The following is a 15,805-nucleotide window of genomic DNA, read 5'->3' as shown; positions in this document are numbered from 1 at the left end:
GCAGCCAAGAGAGATACGAGATCTCTAAGGAAGAGCCAAAAATGGAGTACACTAAGTCAAATTCTCTTTCTTTATTTCAGAATGTTGTTCTTCTCTAACACATGTAGCAGATGGAGTCTCTTTCGTACTTTTCCCAGCCAGACTGATCCATTCAAGTGTTTGGGTCCTTACAGCAGTAACTAAAAGCAACGTTGCAGAGGTGCCCCAAGGCACATCATGAGGGGGACGCCAGTGTACCCGACTCCACAAAAAAATTACAATGATGCATCAAAAAAAGGTATTGTCTTGCCCTGAACAGTTTGCACTATAACACAGACAGGATAAAAGCAAGATGTAACATACACATGGAGTAACTGGAGTAAAGGCTAGCAAACTTTTAAACTATATTATGTTTTAGCTCTTGTTTCTTGTTCAGTTATGTTATATATTGTAGTGGCATATGTTTAATAAAAAAAAAAATCAGAGAATGAGTTACAGGGACCATGGAATTAGGAAAGGGCAAGAGTGCAGGCATACCTCTGGACTGAAAAACGTGGCAGGATCCAGGGGAACAGGAAGGGCTAGGAGGAAGGTAAGTCAGAGGACAAAGAGATGAGGTTGCAGAAATGGCAGTAAAAGAAACAGGGCCAACAAGAAGGGAAAAAAACCTAATGTCCACTCTGGAGCACACAGTATGTCATTTGTGCCCTGTTGAATAAATGAACCACCTATTGGCCTTTTAAAAAATCTCCTCTCTTCATTACTGTTTGAATGCTACTGCAAGAAATGCAGTATTTCAGAAGGATTTATCCCAGAGAACTTTAGGAAAATGGTCACCATAAATAGAAATACTTTAAAAGATTATCCAGACATCAGCATTAGGAATTGCATGTAACTGTTGGAGGCACTTTGGCATCTGCATAATTGTATCACCTTGGATTTTAATAGGAGTCCATTGTCTTGTAAAGACTTTTAAGCATCTGTTATTTCTTCCCTACTGCACACAGACTGCTGATATCCTGAGAATATTTTCTTATTATTGTTCAGTATAATTCCCCAAAGAATATCCCACACTTCATGAGAGGATTTGAGAGTATGATTTTAATACTGGAAATAGAATGTCTATTTTAGACACAGTAAAAGTGGAGCAGCAATTGTTGAATAGTCTCCATAAACGACACGTAATAAACCTAAGTATCATAAAAGTTAGTCCTTAGGTTAGAGGACCGTTTGGTTTTTTTTACTTCAGAGGAACTTTAAAAATAAAATGGAAAAAAAAAGACAAGGTGACGTGCAGAATTTTCTTAAAGTCAAAGGCCATAGGCCAGTAAGATGTGCTGATAGCACGGAGACAGGACAGCTGCAGGTAGAAAGCTGGGATGGTGCTTAGAAATTCAGTGTGCAGTCTGCAGTGTTTGCATCATACTGATTCATGATCATGAACATGCTTTGAAAAATATGTGGAATTAAACACCTGTGACTTTTTAGGTCTTCATTTTTTTAATGAAACACTTAGGCCTGTTCACCTTTTGGAAGCTATAAAATGCTTCTTAAAGTTCAACATACAGAAGAATCAATTAATAGTGAATATGGTAAAATGGAACTAAAGGGAAGTGTTCACGAATTTGAGTCAAACTGCTGACTAGCAGTTTTAGCTAGAATACAGGGTGGAAAATCCATATAGGTTGAAACAGTTCAACTTCTTTGCAATAAAATATTTCTGTTCAGAAATGCCAAAAGCCTTAAAATACAAATTTTTGTTTCAAAAGAACATTTTCTTATTTTAAAAATAGCCTAAGTTAAAACAAGGAAAAAAACTAAGCAAAAGACATAACTCTAAATGAAACAGGAAAAAAGGCGTTTCACATTTTGATTGGCCAAAATTGTTTCTGCCTTTTCAGAAAGGAATTTTTGCCATTGTCCCCATTGTTCTGGTTTAGCTTCCAGCCCAAAATATCTGTTTACTTCCCAGCTTTCTTTTTATTTACATACTGATTTTCAGGCTCTACAATCTATCTTCTCAGTGTAAAATTCACTGTTTTCTCAGTATTTTTTCAATGCTTAGAAGGATGGAGCATATGACATAGGAGAGTTGGTTTTGGTTAGCCTGGAGAAGAGAAGGCTAAGAGGAAATTAATTGCTGTCTTCAGCTAACTAAAGAAGAGTTATAGAGAAAACAGGGCCAGACTCTTCTCAGATGTGCACAGCAAAAACACAAGAGGCAATGGCTGCAAGCCGCGTCACAGGAAATTCCAGTTGGATATGGATAATATTTTTCACAAGAGTGTGGCCAAGCACTGAAACTTGAAACTAAAGAACCTGAAAAATCTCCAGTCTTGGAGACTTTCAAAACCTGACTGGACAAGGCTGAGCACCCTGATCAAACTTCCAAGTTAGCCCTGCTTTGTGCAGGGGATGGGAATAGATGGGTCACTCCAACCTAATTTACTCTGTAATTCTAAATGTGAATGTTTTGCATAGTAGTGCTCTGGTTTAGCTCAAAACCATACATGGAATGATTAAGTAACAAACAACTACGGTTACCAAAAAGCATTGGTCTGGCAGCTAATGCACAAAACTTCATAGAAATCTAGGTGGTCTTTCATGCTCTACTTTAGACTTTCAGGTTGAGCTTGGCTAATGTCTAAGAGGAAATTTTCAAAAGCGAACACATCTTTTCAGTACCTATGTTAGACACTTTAGAGAGGTCTACTTATATAAATAAAAGAGGACAAAGAGTAAATTTGAATCATTTACTGCAAGCATTCACAGTCCTTAACCATTAGTTTGCATCCTGGGTTTGTTTTGGACCACTCCAGCTAACTTTCCAACCAAAATTCAGGCAGCATGCTCAGGATAGTTTACTGTAACCACTGTTGACAAGGTTTGGCTTTGTCTGACCTACACAGTCTTCATGTGTTGAAACATCTTCACAGATCCTTATGGCACACAGCAAAGCATACAACCCTCAATTTCATTCTATAAAAACTTCACTTCGGTAAGCTGCAACACAGCCCTCACATTGTTTCAGACAGTTTGACATAAAAAAACCTACAAAAAAATAGCAGTTATCTCTTAGGGTCATAGGAACATCACATGGTACCCAAATGAAACCCAGAGGCACAACCTATTCAGCGTGGACACAGCCCATCAGCTATAGGGGAGTCTTAAGCAGCGTGGGTGTAAGCCAGCATGTGCCACCCCAGGGCCACAAACTGAAACAATCCCTGGGATTATGTTATTGAGCACTATAGACATACACACTATAGACAGTGCGATCTTTCAGGGACTTAGGTTTCAATGAGTTTTAAATGAGGCTGAGGTTTTTACTCTGTATAGGAGTAATTTCAATCTGAAGTAGATTTTAAAATCAGGAAGACTTTTTTTCCTATTTCATTTTCTAAAAAGTCTCATTGGTATGTAAATTCTCACATTAAGAATAACTAAGAATGCCAAATCAAGTACTCAAAAGTTAGGAAATGTCATCTCTAGCACTGACAGTGCAGACTGAATTCACATATGTTCTATGTATTATTCATAGTTTCATGACTGGCTTTTTTTTTTTCTCCTCCCATGGGACTACACAGCTTTCCATCTACTAAAAAAAGGGACTGAAAAACCATAATACCCTAGCTCAGGCAAGGGTTTGGGTTTTCCAGGTTTCCAAGAGTACAGCTGCCCAGAACAGGTCTTCTCTGTGGTAGACCTCCCAGCCAAGGGTGCTCAGGCTTCACAGCACTCTGCTATATGAGCCATCAGGAGAACAGGACCAGATCAGGCTTCCAGTGGGAGCCCCAGGTGTGCTGCATCAAAAGCTCACTGAAACAGAGACATTTCCCTCTGTCACTGCCATTTCCCGGAACTGGAGTTTTCTGATAACATTTGGTATTTTGGAATATTCCCACCTACCTCTAGGTCAGAATGACAGAAACCAGTCCAAGCCTATAACAAAATTATTTGGAGTAGAACATATAGGAACAATTAAAAGAGATTGAATACTTCTACACTGATGTCCCTGCTGCTTCTGTCACTAGCTAGCTCAGGTACTGACAGCGCAGGAGAGTCAGCAATGTAGACTGCAGTGCAAAAGGCTGAATGCATAAATGAGCCTGCACACTTGGATTCTGTAATTGTACTGCTCATAAATGAACCATGTGGTTTCAAGTTAACTTCGTGCCATCTGTATGAACAGCAACCACCTCTTGATTAAAATGCTGTATTAGGAAAACTGTCTTGCCTATAAAATAAAGCTGTGAAAACTCTCCAAAGATAAATGTTAGAAGATATATTACAGGAGATATTTAATGTACACTTCGAAAAGTACAGAAAACAATTTTGTATAACTAGTGATATGAGCTAATAGGCCTATAATTTGGTGTTTGCTTTCCATTAATTCGAAGGGTTTTTTTCTCAGCTGGGTAGCAAGTCTTTGCATATTTATTTTTCTCAGTGCTTACGGCTGATAGAAATTTGAACGTGAACAGTCTGCCAAAGTGCTCTTCACCTCCCAAGACACTCATGAGCTCTATCAGTCATAACAAAAATTTAGCTTTGATGACTAAACACTATTTATGTCAAAGGTTTAATGAGAACAGAGTTATCCTTCCTACAGGGAATTAAGTTTATGATTTTTGTCAGACTGTTTCTATATTTGAATGATATATTATGCACAAGAATGTGAACTATAATGAAAATAATGTAAAATTAAGAAAGACTTTGAAGAACACTATTCCTTAACAGTGAATTTTGATTTAGGATTCTGTGTCAGCTCAAAAAGCTGATCATGTCAACAGGAAAAATAAATAAGGTGAACTTCCAAGGTCAAAGCAGGACATGGATTACTCATCTAACTGAACTGTCCTCTTCCTCTCCCCTTAGTTGGGAAAGAAATCCTTTCTGAAGCACTCCATCAGAAAAACTGAAATTGTTCAAAGACTTGCTGAAATCACTCACTACTCTGAGAACAGGAGGTCACTAAGCGTTAGCCCAGGTCCCCCAGCCATAGCCCAGATGAACAAGATCTCAGGGGACAATTTTTTTTTGCAACCTACACCTTCCTTCAGCAACCTCCTTTGAGCCTCTCTCCAAATGGAGCTCTGTGCTTTGTCTCTCTCCCAACCCCAAACCTATGTGTTGGTGGAGACTTAGCCCCAAATACACCAGACATTGTGTTGGATGAGACTTAAAATATCCTAGCCGTGACACAGATAAATATGTCCTCATGTCAGCTGAAGCTCAGCACAAGATCTCAGCCATGGCCCAGGTGGAAAAGATCTCAGGAGAGAATTCTATTGACACCCCACTCTTCCCTTTGGCAGCCCCTTTCCAGACCACTAAACTGGAGCTTCCACTCTTTGTCTCTTCTCACCCTTACCCCAAACCTGGGTGTCAAGTGAGCTCTAGCCCAACATCCCCAGCCATAGCCCAGGTGAACATGTCCTCAAGGGATAATTATCTTTGTCCCGTCCCTTCCTTTGGTAATCCCTTTCCAATCCCAGTCCAAATGGAGGTCTAGGCTTTCTCCCTTCTCCCAAACCTGAACATAACCAGATCCCTAACCGTAGGTTTGGGCTGAGACTTACCCCAAAGCCCGTAACCATCAACCAGACAAAAAACTTCTCAGAGGATAATTCTTTTTGCAGGCCCTTTCCTGCCCCATTCCAAACAGCGATCCCAACTTTGCCTGTTCCCTGTCCCTAAGCCTAACTGTAGCCCCAACTCTAACAACTAGTATCAACAGAGACTAGCCCAAGACACCAAGCCACAGCCATGATGATCAAGTTCTCAGAAGAGAATTCCTTCAGCAACCCTTCCTCAGGTTGACTCAAAGTGGAGCTCTAGGCTCTGCCCTGTTAAAACTCGAACTTAGTCTGAATGCAAAGGATGGGTTGAGCCTTAGCTCCAGACCCTGAGCTAGCAACCTGGTTAAAAAGATCTCAGAAAAGATTTATTTTTGCAGCCTACCCCTTACTCTGGCTGCTCCTTTTCTGCCCCACTCCAACTGTAGCTCTAGGCTTTATCTCTCTCCCAACCATGTACGTAACGTTAACACTAACCCCAGACATCAGCTGAGCTGCCCCCAACATGCCCAGCCATGGCCTGGATGAAAAATGTCTCAGGAAAGAATTCTGTTCATGTCCTACCCCTCTTTGGCTGCCCTTGGTAGCTCCACTCCAAGTACATCTCTAGGTGTGATGACTCTCCTAATCCAATCCTTAACTCTAACCCCAGTCCTCAACCTGGGCTGAGCCTTAGCCCAAGGCACCCAGCCATGACCCAGATGAGTAATTTCTCAAGGAAAACCCTGTCTGTAGACTACTCATCCCTTTCCTGGCTATTTGTTAACATTGCCAAGGATGGTGATTGTTGGATCGGGGATTTTTTGCTGTTGTTCCCTCCTTCAGGATAAATAACGAGTATCTGCCTCAGTATTTTCAATGAATTACGTACTGAGTTCACCTTAAAGCAATTTGGAGTCATGATCTATGTGAGATGATAGTATAATTGCCTATAGTTCAAGATTTTTTCAACTTCCTGACACAAGAGAAAATTTGAATGCGTTTTGTTGGGATTCTGCTTATTTAAATGCTGAGAGGCTTAATTTGCTTCTGCTGTAGCCACCTGACTTCTAGTCTAAAGAATATCTAGAGCTGCAAGACACATGGCTTCAATACTGTTTGAGATAATCATAAAAAACACATGGAACAGGTGTTTTGAGATCTATGAAGCAATAGTTCCTTTCTCCTCATGCCATGCCAAATGGCAGGTGCTGAGTTTTAAATACGGTTGTGGAAAAGTATTATATAGGGTATGTCTAACAGCAGTTGTGGTAAAATAAGGAATGTTTGCAGGGACAAGAGAGATTACATTAAAAAAACTAAAATTAAGCTTTGTCTTCATTCTTTTTGGTTTTGTCATTATTTTCTCTTTTGTAATGTGTCATTCAATCTCCTGCTGTGATCCTTGGGAGAATGGCATGAGAAAGATGTTTTATATTCAGCACTGCCAGAAAGAGTCCTTGGGGTATCTATTAAGGCATTCGAAGATTAATACTAGACTAATATCAGTATCGAAATTAGTATGGAATAGAATGTTTGCTTTATTTGATGAGTACTGTCAGAGTAGTATGTTTGTTCCCTCCATTTTTAATGAGTCACACAAACTTTCTTCAAAATATTTCAAGTTGCTACAAATTTTATGCCTATTTGTGGCTGTATCTCATTAGTTCACAATAAAAAGACATTTATTAGTTTCAGATTAATTTGCTTCACCAGCCGAATCAAACCGAAAGTGGCTATTTTCAAGTGAGGATCTGCTACCTTTTTTTTCCCCCCCACAGAAATCCGTTTCCTACGACTGTTCGGCTATTCACGATGCTGCCACTCGGTGGTGCCACGGTGCTGCATTTAAAAAGCTTCAGCGGGTCTTAAAAAGTCAATCACTTGTAGTGTGGAATTCAACCCCACCAGGTTCTTGCAGTGTTTTCTTTAAAATGAACAATATCTACTGTTCTATGGCCTCGGTTTAAAAAAAATAAAACATCCACTGTAGCTGAATGATGCTTTCAAATTTGTTAGGCATATTTTTTCAGCTAATGTGTTTAGAACTAAAACTACATGATCACTAGTCCGTCACCTCTATCTGTATAGGGCAACATCTTAAACAAAGAAACTACTTACAGAATAATTTATTTGGCATGTTAGGGTGGCTGAATTGTGCAACAACCAGTACAATGATAGCTAATATTTTCCGATAAATGTGCATGGTCTATGCTAAAGCATAAAAGGCTTATAAAAAAAAGAAAGTATTAGGACTTCGAATAAAAAAAATCATCTTCTAAAAGTATATAAATGCCTACCAGTAAAATGCTCTGCCTGAGATTGTTGCTACCACTACTTCCAGCAATATCCGTTGTTCCAACTGAAGTCAATTAGAAAAGCAGGACTTGACAGCCTGGTGGTATCATAAAAAAAAAATTAGGACTTAGAAGCAATTTGGGAGTACTTTACTAGAAAACTTGAAAGCAGTAAAAACATATAAATACTTGTATGTGAAAGATATATTGACTTTACAAAATAAAGCAAAGTTATGAGTATATGAAAGCAGTGTAAGCTATCACTGTGCTGTTCAAATGAATTTTATTTTACTACATTTTAAATGTCAAGTATCCCACGCAGATTTCAATGCACTAAACCCAGATATTTTTCTAGCAGGCTGTGAGAGAGGAACATTTTCCTAAGTAGAATTGCAAATGGAAAGAATGGGACACAACATTACTTTCCAGGAACGCACCACTGCAGAAAACTAGTCATTGTAAAGCCACTCAACAATGCCAGCTGTGAGGTTCTGACAGCTCAAATTCTGCAGGAACTCTGGATGCTGTGAGACCAGATTTCTGAAAAATCAAGGGCAAATTGCTTACGGCTCATTTTTAAAGTACATGGAGAAATGCAGTTTTGGAGTTCCTAATGACAAAACAACTCCCACTGTGATACACACAGCTGTATTTTTCATAAAGCTATTTAATTTGATGTATTAAGCCAGTTTGTGGGAGTTAAGATCTTAGAAAATACGGCTCATAAAAAATATCTATGTTGTTGTATTACCTTGTCTAGTGTATTTAGAAATAACTAAAAGCACATCGATTTTTTTTTTTGGAACATTTTCAAATGCCTTCTCTGCAGAAGAGATGGCCTCTGAGGGGCCCTGATTCCGGCCTTTGAAGCGTGACAGGAAGGAGCATCTACCTGCAAGTCCCAGAGACCCCTGGCATGGCCCCAGGGCTGCTCCTGGAGTTACACCGGTGGTAACAGCACCCACAAACCGGCAGTTAACGTATCCGCACCGGAGCTGCGCCGCCTCCGTGGGGCAACCGCGAACTAAAATAGAGCCGATTAGTGACCGTTACCCTGGAAATGCACCCACGTTGCCGCGGGTTTGGGAAGGCCCTGCTGGGGCAGGGACACGAGCGCCGAGGCCGTCCCTCACCCGCTGCTTCAAGCACCGCGTCAGGCAGACTGGGAGCGGCCCGCTCCGCTCCGCGCTGCACGTATTACCGCACGGGCAGGTTTCTGTGAGGGGTGCCCACAGGGGAAGGAGCACAGCCCGCCCAAATGGCGGGAGAGGCCGACAAGCGGCCACCTCAGGCCGCCATCTCCAGGCGCAGCCGCCCGCCCCGGCCCCGTGTGAAGCGCCGCGGGGTCTCCCGCCCCGGCCGCAGGGGCGACGCGGCCCCACCGCCGGGGCGGCGCCAAGCAACCCTTCGGCCTCCGCCGCCCCGGCCCCGGTCGCCGGCTGCCACGTCAAGGTTGCTCGCCGCACCGCCCCCCCGCACCACCCTCTGCCAGCCCCGCGGCCGGCACCGCCCTGGGCAGGGCAGGGCGGGGCGGGGCGGGGCGGAGGGGAGGAGGAAGAGGAGGAGGAGGAGGAGGAGGAGGGAGGAGGAGGAGGAGGAGGTAGGCGGGAGGGAGGAAGAGGAGGAGGAGGGCGCCAGGCGGCCGCTGAGGGAGCGGTGGGGCGGGAGGCGGGGAGCTCCACCCCCGCCCTTCAGGCGTCACCGTCCGCCCCGCGCGCGGCGGTGCGTTGCGGCAGCGGCGGGCGCTCGGCGGGGCGGTGACGTTGCGCGCGAGGCGGAGGGCGGGGAGGAAGAGGAGGAGACCCGGGCGCCTCCGGGGCTGAGGCAGCTGCGTCCCGCCGCAGCTTCGCTCCTGTCCCGTCCTCCCCCCCCCCCCACCCCCGGCGGCTCCGGCTCGGGCAGGCGAGCGCGGCTCTCCTGAGGCCGCGATGCGCTCGGCCTGAGCGCTCCCTCGCCGCCCCGCCCGGTTTGGGCCTCTGCGGGGCAGAGGGCCGCGATGGCTGCGGGGAGCTGGCAGGAGACGGCGGCGCAGCAGGCCGAGGAGGCGGCGGCCCGGGTGCGGGACGTCCTGTCGGGCGGCCTGGGCCTGCTGCGTGCCGAGCTGGGCCTCGAGCTGGGCCTCGACCCGCAGGGCCTGCCCACCTGGCTCGCCCTGGTGGTCCCGGCCGCGCTGGGGCTGGGGCTGCTGGGGCTGCTCCTGGCCGTGGCCTGCGGAGGCGGCCTCCGTAAGAAGCCAGCGCGGAGCGCAGCGGAGAAGAAGGGCGATGAGGTGGCCGGCGCGGGCCTGACAGCCGGCGGGGGCCAGGGCAAGGCGGCGGGCCCGGGCCCGGGCAGCTGCACCTGAAAGGTGACGAGCAGAAGAAGCGAAACAAGAAGAAGCTGCCGGAGAAAACGGCGCGGGTGAGGGGGGCAGCGAGGGCCGCGCCGCTCGGGAGGGAAGGGGTGAGGACACGGTGGGGCGGGGGAGGCGGCTGGGCCCGGGCCGGGGAGGAGGGGATGAAAGGCTCATTGACAGCGGCAGGATGGGGACGGCGCGGCGGCGGGGTTTGCAGTGGCACCCGGCCGGGTGCGGCGAGTCCCCTGCGGGAAGGCGAGGGGGACGTCGCGTCTGGCGAGCGGCCCCGAGCGCGGCTGCCTCTCCCCAGGCCTTGTCCCCGGTGCCTTCTGCTCGGTGACACGCCTGCCGGTCAGATAGGCACCGGTGGGGACCGACCGCAAGGTCTGGAGGCCGTAGAGCCCCCCCCCCCCCGAGCCGCCGTGCGATTCACCTGAGTGATATTGGCCTGTGGAAGGGATGGGGGGGAGGGGGTCCTGACTGTCTGCTCTGGAGCTCTCGTGTCGTCTGGGTTACTTGCTTTGAAAACCTGGAGGAGCAGCGCGCACACACGGAAATTACACGTTAATAGTCCTGAGTGATGAGGAAAACGCTTGTTTCTTTTTAGAAGCTTTTTAATGGAAACAAGAATTATATGACAGCATTGGTTTTTTTTATTATTCATCGAATGCTTGCAGGGTTAGGAGCCAGTAGTGGAGACCTTAGTATGGCTTAGAATTTCAAGCCAGGAGTTGCAGTCCAGGCAGGTATAGACTATTGGAAGCAGCATTGTAAGCCCCATAAATGCTGTGATGATTCAAATTTGAGTAAGGCTTTTTGCTGTGTCTTTTCGACAGAACGTGTTAACTTCAGTCTTGTGAGCTTGCCTTAGTAGGAATATGTCTAATTTAGTTGTTACGGTAAGGATCATCTCCTTTAAAAACAGATCATTCCTGCCTCTTTTTTTTTTTTTTTTTTAAATGTTTGGTATGTGGTGTGGGAACCTTCCATCTTTGACATTATACGTGCACTTAATGAGAAAATTAGTAGAATGCAGAAATTATCAACTGTCCTTTTAAAGCTTCCAGTTATCATAGTTTTGGGGCTTGAAGGGATTGCTTCTATAGCTTTTATATTGTTACTATGTTTGTAATCCTATTTATGTCCAAATGGATTATAGGAACGAAAGTGCAGCAGATGTCCCTTGCCTGTTACAACTGTGTCTTTTAATTATATCTTGCTCTATAAAATCTGAATTGTTTACCTTATGACCAGAAAAAGGAGAGAAGATGGGTTTGTACCTTCATTTGAGTCTGTGGCAGTATTAAGACTTGAGAAGTTTGTTGGGTTTTTTTAATGAGAGGTTAAGGCTAGAATATCTTAAAAGAAAACAAAAAAAGACTGCATACGCCACCAACCTGTCTTTGAGCAGTGAACTACTGAAGTTGATTCTGGAAGTTGCAAGAGACTGAACGCTGAGCGCCAAGAAGAGGAAGCATTGTGATTCAGAATCTTTCCAGTGTAGCTAGGTCTCCATTTTGGAGAAGGCACGTTAAAGATGCAATTTTTTTTGCCATCTGGAACAACAAATCCTTCAAGATTTAGTAGATCTGTTATGCCTTCTTGAAAACAAAGACTAATCCTAGAAATACTTTAGATTTTGCTTGTTTTTTTTAAACTCTAGTATAAAAACAAAGCATAAACTCTTGCAAGTCATCATTGAAGACATTAAAAAATGCCTCGACAGAAGATAGAGTGAAGAGGTAGATACACTGTTAACTTGACAATGCTCTGTAGTGCTGGGCTTCATAAAAGCAAACTTCGTATTAATTTTATATAAAACTTAACTAACTGACATTTTTGGTGAATATAAGTACTTGTACTGTTTCAAGCTTGGTTTACTCAGGCACAAAATAATGAAAGTTAAGGCTGTGTAAGAGCAAATATTTTCATAATCAAAAGAGTAAAATAGCTTTTCAGCTGTCATTCTGTATTCTTAAGATTTTTAAAGTTATTTTTATAGTACTTTGTATTCATTATTTCCATGCAGAGGTGAAACACCCCCCCACACCTCTTCCAAAAAGAAAATGCGCAAACTGAATCATTAACTGTAGTACAAATAAGTTTATACCAGTGGTAAAGTTTAATAGGCCTGCCTCATGCTCATTTTCCAAGATAAGTTCATAGAGACCTGTATTAGCATGTCCCAATGTTTTCTGACTTTCACATGAAAAATTTTCAAAATAACATTGGAAATTTAAAGATGCAACAAAAATTCTTAGTGATTGCTGCCTAGTCATTTTTGTCTTGTGTTTTTGTATGCTGTGATGCTAATACTGAGGTCCGTGAAGGGAAAAGAGTAAGCTTATTATCAGTAGGTTTACTACAGTGTTTGCTATGCCAGGGTCTAGATTTCCATTGCGGGCATTTCAGAAAGCTTAGAGCAACTGGTCTGTAGCATTAAAGAGCACACTACAGATGTCTAATTAAAAGCCATAGGGTTACTTTAATACAGAATTACTGAGCTCATCGTATGGCAAGTGATGCATAACTCTCATCGGTCAGGATCAGAAATGTTCTTCACTGTACACTTTCTGAGGAAGAGTATGATTGCTTTGTTTCTTGCATGTGGCTTTATTCAGTTCCTGTGTAGGTAGGGTACAACTTAACTGATATTTTTAGTAAAATAAGTTTAGTTGAATAGCACTGCATTGACTGCATACAGTAGCAACTCTGAGATTCTGTTTATTTACTTGCTATGGGCAGACTGAGATAAAAATGAAGCTGAAACAGTATAGCGTTCATTAACGCTATAGCTTACAGAGCCAGTTCTGGCTTTCTCCAGCTGCTTGGAGCAAGGTAGTATCATGGTATCCTTACTTTAGATTCTGTGTGGTAAACCTGAAGCCCCTTTCTCTCTCTCTCTGTCTCTCCCCCCCCCCCCCCCCCCCCCCCTTTTTTTGTTTGGGTTTTTTTTAAGCTTGTGGCAGGGGCAGAGCTCTTTGTCTCCTATCACAGAGTTCTTTGGCCCCTGTTAAGAATTTTTTTTTCTTTCCAAAAATCTCTGGATCTTTAATTTTAATTCCTTTCCTTTCTGAATAATGCTGTGCCTCTCTCTTCTACTTTTTAAACCTTTAGCAGAAAAAGGTGAAACTATTCTTACATGGTTTCTGTACAATCTGCAAAACACCATAGAAACTTGAGAGTAGCCATTTTCTGTACTGTGCTACAGCTTTAGAAAGCAATTCATACCATCTATTTGTAGATGTAGAAAATACCAAATTGACTATGTACTTCCTATTGTTTGAAGTACTTCTGGACAGTAAATGCTACACATTTTAGTAAAAGCATTTGCATTCATTTGAGAAAGTTTCCTACTTGGTCTGTTTGAAAGAACTTTTCAGGCTATGACTTTTATGCTTATTGCACTTGGAGTTAGACCGCATAAAGACTTTTTCATACTTTAAACTGATATTCACATTGGTTTTGTGTGTATGTTAATTGTCAATTTGCAGGAGATGTAGGGCTGTAGGGTTCTCCAGTGCTCAAAGAGAAAATTGCTTAGTTTTTTTTTCTTAAGAGAAGCTTACAGAAAATAATATTGGTAAACAGATTCTTTCTCTGGCCAAAGATGTTCTAAGTAGGCATATCTTTATAATGTATAAGTAAGGACTTTGGCTAATATGGCCTTGTAAGACTCAGATGGTAGCAATTTCATTACTGACATTTGAAATGTGAAACTGAGTTATCTATTGCACTGTACCGTATTTAAAGAACAATATTTTTCATTTTAACAGTCTCAGCAAAACCTTTATTCTACTTTTGGATTATCAAGAAACAATGTCCTCAAATGTGTGTGAAAAAAGTTTATTTAAATATTGGGATTTTAAGCTCAGTGGGCAAGAAATACGTTCAGAAATCAGTAGTGTTATTGACAGCACTATTTCTGCCTTGTTGCATCTTCCCTGTAGCTTTTAGGATGAGGGAAAAAAAAGATGACATATAATAAATTGCACAATTTTAATGAATTAATACTGTCAGTGGACATTTAGTATATTACCATAATGTTTTAAACTTAATCTTTTTGGCTGTAGTTGTCTTTTAAAAAAACCATTTCTGGATACTGTAGAAAAGCTCTTTTTCTTTCCCGCTTCTGTTACTGTCTTTGGTATATCCAAAAATGGTCACATGAATTTTGGTTAAAACTCTATGATTCATCTGTGGGCAGAAAATAAATGTGGAAAGCTTCCACTGAAAAGGAGACTATTACAATTCAGGGATACATTCAGGGAGAAATGTATCAAAGTACAAGTTTTTAAACGTATTTCTAGTAGTTGTTGTTTACATGATCAGATGATCAGACAGCATTTTAAAGTCATGTGGATGAATTTTTCCAGAGGGTTCTTAATGGATATGAATTAGTTTATTACTTCAGAGAAACAGCTGAATTTTTCTGAAATGAAAGATTAAATCTTTTATCTGTTGAATTTTTGAGAGGGATTAAGAAAGTGATTTTCAATTTAAGGTATATATGTAATAGCAAAGGAGCAAAGCAAGGTACAGAATTAAAAAAGTTAGCTGGCTGTAAACATTTTTGACACAAGTCCAATACTAGATGCAGCAAATCTGTTATCTAACTCTACAGCTAAATAACTTAGAAATAGTGATTCTTTCTCCAGCTTAAGGTCTTAAACATCACGGGTACTAACATGGATTGAAAGACATCACACCACTAATAACATGGCTGTGCGGACTCTGGAGAAAATAGAGGTGTTCAAGAAGTGATTTTTGGCAGCGGGTTATTTTCAAGATTGAATATCAGGTCTTTGGTATCCCTGTGGAATCGAGTACTGTGAGCTTTGTTGAGAGGAACTTTTAGAGAGAGCTTTGAGAGACAGATCTGTAAAATATACTTCATTTTCAGAATGCTGAGGGAAATGTACTGCATCTTAGATATGAAAAGTCTAGTTTAAAGCTGGTTGTTGCAGGAGAAGAGGGGTTAGGTGACCTGATCTTTCAATTTCTATTAATAGTTACAAAATAAGAAGTTGGCATGCTGGCTAACTACAGTAAGCAATACTATGTTGTGCACTGGTGAAATCATGCCAAGGGTGATTTGTAAGCATAGTATAACATGGCAAGACTCAAATACCTGTACCACTTAAACAGAGGATCAGATCTGATATTTGAAGGAATAGGTCACACTAAGTTGTAATATGGCCTTTGTTTTACTTTAAAGCAATCAGGTTTGTGTGATGCAGAGTTAAAATAGCTTTTGGGTTTTTAATAACAAAAAAACCTAACGATAATATAGTTTGAACTTTATTTAAAAAGAAATTGCAGAAATTAAAGCAACTATGAAGTAGTTATGCTTAATGTCTTATTTAATTTTCAATTTAATTTCTCTGAATCACTATGAATGAATCGGTATGAAATTTGTGTGGACTCAGTATCAAATACTACTCTTGACAATTGTTTTTCAGTGAAATTAATGGCTAACAGTAGTATAATGCTTTGCTTATTTTCATCTTTTCTGCAGTTAAGCACGGTAACTTCAGTCATAGCTTTTTGTTAACAATAAACATGACTTTAAAAATAACTACATTTTTGCATAGGGAATATATAGGCTAAGGTGTATGCCTTTGCTGTCAAAGGTG

General features: G+C 42.2%; 1 protein-coding gene across 4 annotated transcripts in view; it reads left to right on the top strand.

Annotated features, from left to right (window-relative positions):
- The first annotated feature begins 9,729 nt into the window (after nt 1–9,729).
- Nucleotides 9,730–15,805, top strand: part of MTDH (metadherin) — a 34,264-nt gene continuing 28,188 nt past the window's right edge. For 2 of the 4 annotated variants that reach the window (XM_050890992.1, XM_050890991.1), the window contains exons 1-2: nt 9,733–10,059; nt 10,104–10,234. In XM_050890992.1, the coding sequence (XP_050746949.1) occupies nt 9,831–10,059; nt 10,104–10,234 (360 nt within the window). In that variant the 5' untranslated portion in view covers nt 9,733–9,830. Of the gene's footprint in view, nt 10,060–10,103; nt 10,235–15,805 lie in introns of all 4 variants that reach the window. The other 2 variants (XM_050890994.1, XM_050890993.1) reach the window with 2 other exon arrangements.

Source organism: Gymnogyps californianus, chromosome 2 (assembly GCF_018139145.2).
Source record: "Gymnogyps californianus isolate 813 chromosome 2, ASM1813914v2, whole genome shotgun sequence".
Taxonomy (NCBI): Eukaryota; Metazoa; Chordata; class Aves; order Accipitriformes; family Cathartidae; genus Gymnogyps; species Gymnogyps californianus.
This window is presented reverse-complemented; position numbering and strand designations above follow the sequence as displayed.